Below are 9,405 nucleotides of genomic sequence, written 5' to 3' on the forward strand. Positions count from 1 at the left end.
GAGAAATTGTTGCACTCGCTTGTATGCAGTTCGTCAGGAAGTATTTATTTGTGATAAAAATGTACATGTATTCAAAACTCCCGCCAAGGCTGGGCCGAATTTCTAATTTTGTTGATATGCTTCAAAGTTTAAACCATACATTTACACAATTCATTTAATACAACAATAACAAAAGAAGTGCGAATTAGACCTGGTCGATATAGAAAGTAACCCGATAGCAATATGGAGTGCCGATTTGACAAATCAAAGGTCAATTTCAGAGTGAAATAGTGTGGGCCGGGCTGTTGATTGAAATTAGCCCATAAACATTGTAGCCAAGTTTTGTAGACTTAAAGATTGGATTAAGAATTGAAAGCTGGCCTCGTGGATTGGTTGAATTTGACGGTTAAAGGGCCATAACACCCCAGTTCATTGTGCGATCTGGCTGTTGTTCGACATCAGTCGAGATATTATGCCAATCAACATTGTGACCATGATGCAGCTGTAGATATTCGATAACACAGATCGATCGAGGTCATTCGTTTGACGCCGCGGACGAAGACACCGGACAACCCTCTTGATGCAGCGATGTAGTCATACACTGTATAAAGGCAGACTAATCAAACTATGACGTGGCAAATGTAGTACATCTAGATGTTGTACGCTTTACAAATTAAACCTAGAAATATTAAAGCTGACTCGTTACAATAATATTAAGGAAAAACACACATGCTATTATGGCTACAATAGAACCCAAAAGGCTATTTAAAACAACACTTATCTTCGACCGTTAAATTTATCTTAACTCATAAAAATAGTAAAAATGTACATTCATTTTGTATGAAAATGAAAACAGTTTTTTTTAATGAAAAGCCTGTTACGGAGACACTTTCGTGTGTGATGAAGAATACACGAAATAGAATTCAGTACAAAAAATGTCCGAAACCATTAAGACAAGTCTATACAAAAACATAACGTCTCTTCCATCTACGCAGGCGACATACAACTAGTAACCGCATTTTCAACACAGTCTATAGTATGGTCAAGTTCATAAAGTGATCTTGTCTGGTGGAGGCATAGGTCACAAGGCCAGAGAGAAGTAAGAAAAAACTGAATACTTTTAGACCCGTAAATCGGTATCTATCGTCGGCAGATCAACATAACATTTTAAATATTTGACGAATAATTGTGCGCAAGGGCGCATCAACCGCCGCGCTGTTAGAACTGCAGTAGTCAACATCTTAATTTACATTACCAATCTGCTCCAATTTAATCTTAGCTACGGAGAGCTGCGTTCTGCAAGAGTAGCTTGCTTAAAGTAGCGATATCATGAGAAATCAATATATTGCGCGGTTCATTTAGTGCGAATAGGTTGCGATTTCGCATAAATACGCAATCAAAATCTTAGATAACGTAATTATTTAAATACCGACGAGTTAGAAATTGCAATACGTATAAAATGCAGAATACGCATATACTTTCAAAATGAACGCGTACTGAATCAAAATGTTTATATCTGTGTTTACATTTTGGCCGCGGCCGTTGATCGAGATACTATCGGTTAAAAAATATCTGGGTTATCGTTTTCGGACAGGTTTATTCCATGGAAAACTCGGTAAAACCCGGAAAACACCTGAACCGTATTGAGGATGCAATCAAATGCTGATTAGGCGTAAGATATCAAACCAAAATGTTTTAAATAAAATTACAAAATTTCATTTTATCCGATGATCAGGTTTTTTTGTTTGTTATTCATTTATCAACATAGTTTCTCTATTTAAAATAGCCTAAAATCTGCTCTTACAAGTAATTTTTTTATTAAGATTGTTAAAGTGACACTTATTCAAAATCAATAACATACACATGAATAACAAACATAAATTTTGAGTGATAATCCTTCGACTCCTTACTAAATAATGCATTTATGGAAAAGAATAATTACTGATAACAAGTTTATAACCCTGTATTTTATAGCTGAAAAGGCAAAAATATTAAATGATTGGTGAATGCTAAAGGATAAAGTGTGATCTTCCATTCACTAATAAGGTAGAAATACCGTGTTTTATGCACATTTCGTTCAAATTAAACACATTATCCTTCGTAAGAACCATTGTTTTAATTTTTAATTTATTAATCCTTTTTGGTAAATTTAATCAATTGTATCAAATATGGCAAATCTTATTTGGGAGTAATAGTGCATCTTTAATATGTACTTGCACAAAATAAATGGTTATGCGACTGTGCATATTTTAACCACGGATATAAATCTGTTCATGTTGTCCACGAGCGACATATGTTGAATGCAATATTAAAATACATCAATATTACAGGCAAGATAATATGTGGTTGATTCGATCCAGAGGAATTTTGCGCGAGAATCCTGTCATTGTAGAAAGATACCATAAACATAAACTTTATTAGCATGTCCAATGCATTTTGTATGCATTTGGTTAAGCGGGCATACCCTGATAGTAAATTAAATACGACTCAGTCATTTTTGAAGTGTAGAGTATAATTTACTATAAATTGCCTAAATGCTTTATCCTTGGCAGTGCATTGTTTGTGAAACCAAAATTCCAGAAAAGGTTTCATATGCAATTGCATATTACCCCATATTTTTAAATGAGTATTTCAAGTGACTGATACTCCATGGTTTTCATTTAAATAAGTTTCAGTATAAAAATCTAAAAATTATTTGCAAAAGAATTCATGAACTTGCATAAACATCTTTTGATGTTTAAAAGATGTTTATGTTATTTTGTTTTACAGTTACATGACTATACTCACAAAACGTAGCAGGCCGAAAGCCTTTCAACGCTTTAAGTGCGTTGATATACATAGTCCATGGAACTTTATTCTAATATCAGTAGACTGATATGTACTGAGTAGATTGATCAGATACTATAACTTAAGCTGTCATAAGCCCAATGATCGGGCATTTTGATATATTATTTGGATGAGTAACATTAGACCTAACTTGGAGATAACAGGCGATGCTTTTCATTTTGTATGCATTAATTTTCATTTTGCAAATCATAGTTATTGCTTTTCAATATGTCGGGCTGATAAATATGCTGCATTTTTTTCTTATTTCTCATAAAAATCTCGGAAAGGGATGTACGAGAAAAAATCTTCATGTTTAATTTGAAATCGCACTTTTGGGAGACAAAAACAAAACCAAGATAAGGTTGTTGTTCTTTTCGCGAGGTAATCGTGTGCATGATATTCAATATAATAATTAAAGTGACGCTTTTTCTAAAAGAAGTAGGTAATTTATCATGTTCGAATGACGGAGTTTCTTCGTTCAGACACTTAACTGCGTCATAAGATTTTTTTGTAAGCCGCTTTTAATATACAAACCATTTCAATGCATTTCACTTGCCACAAGTGGTTCTAGCAAGTCCTTAATAGGGGGCATTATTGATTTACACTTGTCTGGGAGGGATAAGAAAATCCTCGTCTGCTTACTTAAAAAAAAAGAAACTATAGAAGCGCTAAGTGGAGTCCCAAATATCCACATCATGTTATCAATGCTGTGTTGTTTTACATTCATCTCAGTAAACAATGAAATAACGCAGTGCTATGTGGAACCATGTTTAAGAACAATGCATGAACCATCGAGTTTTAATGTACCTTCGTATACGAGCACTTGTTTCCATTATGTAAACACGGAAGATGATGACTATGAATCCTTTTACACTTGATCAGCGTCATTTTTCATATCAACAGTGTTGCTGAGCATGCTTTGCTTCTCCTGGAACTCCCATCTACGATGTAGGTATTTTCTAATGTCAACGTCAAATTACGTGTAATATAGCTCCTATATAAATACTTAATAATAAGATACAATTGTGTACTATGTTCAAAACAAACACGCATACAGTGAGGCAGTATAACTTTAACATGGAGGTAGACACTTAATTAGTACATTTAGTAATAATTCTGAGACCCCGGGGCCATTATGAACAGTCTGAAGTCCAAATCTAGACTCAGACTCAGAAAAGCACTTTTTAAATTACAATTAATCATCTTCATTTCATACGTTTTACGAAAATAAATGGAATTTCGAATAGTAATAAAATTTAGCAGTTTTCATCACCAAAACTCGACTAGAACGAAAGTGAAATAAAGATTTGCAATTTTCCCACTTGGTTCTGAACTCGTACTTGAGACTGCTCGTTACCGTGGCCCCATGTGCATATTAAATCATCTGATGTCTTGTTATTTATAATAGAACCATTAGGACCATAACGCGTCGTCATATATGGCAATGTAAATCAACTTTAATATGTACATAAGTCCTGGTATGCTTGTGGCCAGTGACAATTAACAAGTTATGCAAAGCCGATAACTCTAGTAGTGATACTTGTCAAGTCATGCCCCTTTGTGGGCTGAGTAAAAATGTATTGGAAATGGCATGTAGTCGCTTCCGTGTGGTGTTCTTTCGATTAAATGAAAACAAGAGAGTCTGTGCAAAATAAGGCTGCTCGTATAGTTTCAGGTGCAACTAATTACTGTAATATCAACTCAATGCTCGCTGAACTAAAATGGGAGTCCCTAGCAGACACACGTAAAAAGACAAGCGCATTACCTTTTACAAAATAAACCACCCACTTTCACCTAAATATCTAACATATCTAATTTCCGCACAAGAACAAACACCATACAATCTTAGAACTGCCAACAACGCCCCAACTATTATAGCAGGAACACAACTTTACCAAACCCAAAACTCTTTCCTTCCAGCAACTATATGTGAATTGAGTATACTTCCATACAACATCAGAAATCTACCGTCTTTGATATCATTTAAGCAATCTCTTAATTCAAACATGTCCAAAGCTAAACCAATATTCAGCTTTGGATCACGCACTGGACAATTATTACACACCAGATTAAGACTTGGCTGTAGCTCTATAAACTATGACCTCCATCGAAGATCAATAGTCGATTCCCCTTTGTGTCGTTGCGGATCCGTCGAAACTGCCGAACACTTCTTACTTTATTGTCCACTGCTTGTAGACATTCGTCGCCGCTTCTTGAGCAACATGCCATGTTGACCTATTTATCAAAACCTTCTCCACGGAAATGAAACTCTTTCATTTGAGCAAAACAAAGTAATATTTTAACTTGTGCAATTGAACATAACTGCCTCTAGGCGGTTCGGTTAGCAATGAGCAGCAACAAACAACAAATGAAGACCAACCCTCCCTGACGTATCGGGCTGAACACGCAAACCCCCTCATCGGTGTGCGACCATTTCCATTTCTTATCATTTTAGATAATATGAAGAAGAAAAGAATCTATCAATTATACTTATTGTCAACGTAACATATGCCATGTCTCATCTGTTTTATTGCACTTAATCTAAGTAGAGGAGCAGAATAAATATAAGTTTTATCTTGTTTTCTAGTCCTCGAACACATTGTGATCTATTTCATTCCTATACATATATCGTATCTTTGTTTGTATGCTATTTTTCAAATAAATACAGTTTAAAAAAAATGAAAACAGTTTCTGTACCATATTGAACTCATTGAGAGAATTGTCTTAGCCACGAATCGCATTTGGTTTGACGGCGCATACTCAACTCACAACTGACATCTTGGTAATTTACCAGTTACGATGATGTAAATGGACCATTTGCAACGTGGTAGTTATCTCGCTAATATTCTTAATACGCAACCGAAGAGAGGGAAAGAAAAAACATCGGAAGGGAAACCGCAAAATTTCCAGGAAGAATACACATGCGGAAACCTGAAGATTGGACAATGTCTAACAAATGTATTAATACAAATCACTTAATAAGCTTCATTTAATGTAAAAACGAACTCTTCTGAAATGAACATCATAATTTTTAAATGGTTACATTTATGCTTTCTTATATTTGTCACAATTATACACTATCATATAGCTCTCGGAACGCATGACCTTGACATTATGACAATCGGTCTGAACGCTACTCACGTTCATGCTCGAAACACAAACTTGATAATATGCTGTCGAAGCGAACAATCTTTTATAAACGTAGCGAACCTGTGTTTCTAAACAAGGAACACTAGTCTTAGATAAAGTCTGTCACCTCTGTCACCACAAAAACAATCTTGACGATAATTTCGATGGCTATAAAAGGTTCACTGATTTCAGTGAAGTGCTGCACATTTGTTGTAGACTCGTATATTCTACATTGGAAAGTGCTAAAACATATCAGAAAATTGAGATACATTAAGGAGTATTCGCACTTCAACACTGAGAAACTTAGTTGAGTTGCGTGAATCATGAAAGTGGAAGTGTACTGCTTATGTCCGCTGCTGTGGATCCTGCTTGCCGTGGATGTGAGCGGCCACGGACGCCTACTGGTGCCGCCCGGCCGCTCCTCCGCCTGGAGGGAGCGCTTTCCTGTACCGCCTAACTATGATGACAACGGGTTAAATTGCGGCGGACGCGGGGTCAGTATAGCACGCATAGGAAAGAAAGATATATACTCGTATATATACATAATTATATATTTGAGTTTTACTTATAAGTAAAGTTGCCTTCATACCGTTCTTTTTAAACAACAATTATCGGAGTGTACGCTGGAAGATAATGTAGCAAAATAGTATAAGGTTTGTTTATTTTACAATACGTAAAGACATATGTTTGATAACCATGTTTGATTTTATAGGAATCATTGTAGAGGTCGTGGCGTGGGTTTTCGTCTTTGCTCTTTCTTGGTGGACGCTTGAATAAGAATCATGGACATAGTTAATTCCAAAATATCTTGCATTTAGTTAACGCATACGATTATATCTTCTTATAACTACATTGACGAATGGCTGCTGTATACATCATGTTTATTTCAAGACCATGGTTTCAGTATCAGTTCTCGGTATTGGCGAACGGACGCTGCGGGGTTTGCGGGGACCGTTTTGAAGGCCCCTTCAACAACGAGGCTGGTGGCATATACGCCAAGGGGGTCATCGTCCGCAACTACGCTCAGGAACAAATCATACGCGTCACTATTGGTAACGACCTCTTGACAACAACGTAAATCGCGACAGCATAATATGAAACTTACCTGTTTCTCCGAATGTTAGATATTACGCGCGGTTAGTATCGGTGCCGTTCAAGTAATCTCGTGACTTCAACGCTTAGCTTTCTATATCTATCACAAATGAATTATTGCTTCATACTGTCATGCTTACTGTTGACTGCCGATTGAATGGAAAATTAATGCTGATCTTTGTGTGTGCGTGTTTTTTTCTTCTGTTTGTTGTCTTCAAATGACAATCATAATTTCAGAAATAACGATAAATCATGGTGGCTATTCGGAGTTTCGTCTCTGTCCTAACAATGACGTCACCAAGCGCGTGACGCAACAGTGTCTCGACAAATATCTGCTGGCAATGCCGTCGGGACAGACCCGCTACATACACCCGCAGAAGGGGTCACTTTATGGCAACGGACGGAAGGACATTGACCTGGTCCTACCCCGGGGTCTTACCTGCACCCAGTGCGTACTTCAGTGGAAGTGGACGACAAGTAAACTGTTTTAAATGATGATAATAATATTATAATATCCATACATCTTTTAAGAGACACTCATATATAAATCAATATATACACATACATAACAAACATAGATTTTGAGTGATGAGCCTTTATAACTACTTACTAAATAATGAATTTATGAAAAATATTAATTACTGATAACAATATTATCGTGTATTTAGTAGCTTAAAATGCACAAATATTAAATAACTGGTGAATGCTAAAAGATTTTACTCTGATCAACTATAGTCTCATTAGGTAGAAATACCATGTTTTATGCACCTTTCTATTAAATTCAATACGGTATCCTTCATAAGAATCATTGTTTTCGATAATTATGCATCGTTTTCGGTAAATTAAAATAGTTAAATTAATTGTGGTCTAACTTATTTGGGATTGAGAGTGCATCTTTAAGCTACTATCTCAATGTGTTTTAATTTGTTTGTTCTGTTTTATTTTGTTGTTTTTAAGTCTTAAATATCAATTTAAGACAGATCTCGAAATTAAAAAGAGCTAATACTGGACATGATTTTGGCGTCATTTCCCCCACCATTGCCTTAATGTGACTCTGCAGTTCATGCTAGCATCGTACCGTATATGACTCTCAAAGGCGTGAATTGATGCGGTTTAAAAACTGTTTTAAAGTATATTGACACTGAAACAACGTACGTGCAATATCAGTTGAGATTTTGTTGTTTTTTCATTGCAGATTCGAACAACAACTGTGGCTTTTACCAGCCCGAGTGTTGTAATGTAACGAACGTTGGATGTGGCGATCAAGAACACTTCTTAGCGTGCTCTGACGTGTCAGTGGGTCCAGGTTCTTCCAAGCCGGTAACGTTTACACCAGCACCATACGTTCATACCGTGACAACACGCGCACCCGTCGTTACCTCGAGAACGCCGCCACCTTCCTGGACAATACCTGGCGGATTCGTGCCAATAGGACTCGGGGGTGCACCTCCGCAGAACAAGCCACCGTGTGAGGCGACTGCACTGGGAAGAAGTATGTACGGACAGGTGAACGCGGACAGGATGTGTAGCCAGCAATGCCACAGGAACCAGGGAGGTCCTTGTCCTGTCACTATGTGTGCTGACTCGTGTAGGGACAGGAAATAACATTCCAAAATTATGAACACCAGTTTATTGGCCCGAACAATATGTGCATTTTAATTTTTATTTGGCAGTCACACATGTAACAAAACGTTTTAAAATAAGTTTATGTATTAAACAGTGTCCGATCAAGCATAAAGGTGTCTAACGGTTTAATATAATACGCAGTGCATTTTTGAACATTATACCAGCAATTAGTGTATTTAAGATTCATTCATATAATTATGCTGCACTTTGAGTTATACGGTGTTGCGCTATATTTCCCGGTTCATTAATCGGTTATCTACTATGATCCGTCTTCTTTTTGCGTTGAAATAAAAGCATTGGTTCACAGCCATATTTTTTCTCTTTCGTGTATTTCTCTGAAACGATATGAGTGTCACGTATGTCTTGGTCGACTAGGTTACTTTAATGATTGTGATATTTAGTTTTCACCAAAGTGCCATATAGTCACAGCGTGTCCGAAATCTGGGGTAGCTATTTCGGTGTGCAATAAAATTGAAGTTGAGAATTGTCTAGTGGTAACTGTGTCCGCTTCTCACCCAAGAGGTTATGGATTCGATCCCTACCAATGCTACTTTCTCATAGTGTCTCAAAAGGAAAACAGTTCTGGGTCTACCCAGGAAACGGATTCAAGAGCTGATTCAGCTATCAGCTGTTTTTATACCCGAACATAAAAGTAAAAAAGGTCAAATAAAATTATAAATAAAAACTCATAAAACGGGGTTCTGTAAAGCCCCTTTTACATATTACCTACAGTAATTGTATTTCTTGTCGTAC

At 36.6% G+C, this 9,405-nt stretch overlaps 1 protein-coding gene across 1 annotated transcript; it reads left to right on the top strand.

The window, feature by feature from the left end:
* Positions 1–6,125: 6,125 nt before the first annotated feature.
* LOC128239176 (uncharacterized) lies at positions 6,126–8,962 on the top strand. Its single transcript, XM_052955680.1, has 4 exons — positions 6,126–6,428; positions 6,839–6,986; positions 7,264–7,503; positions 8,222–8,962. The coding sequence occupies exons 1-4, from the start codon at positions 6,258–6,260 to the stop codon at positions 8,629–8,631; spliced, it is 969 nt and encodes a 322-aa protein (XP_052811640.1). The 5' UTR covers positions 6,126–6,257; the 3' UTR covers positions 8,632–8,962.
* The last annotated feature ends 443 nt before the right edge of the window (positions 8,963–9,405 follow it).

The sequence above is a fragment of the Mya arenaria genome, chromosome 6 (assembly GCF_026914265.1).
Source record: "Mya arenaria isolate MELC-2E11 chromosome 6, ASM2691426v1".
In the NCBI taxonomy this organism is placed as follows: Eukaryota; Metazoa; Mollusca; class Bivalvia; order Myida; family Myidae; genus Mya; species Mya arenaria.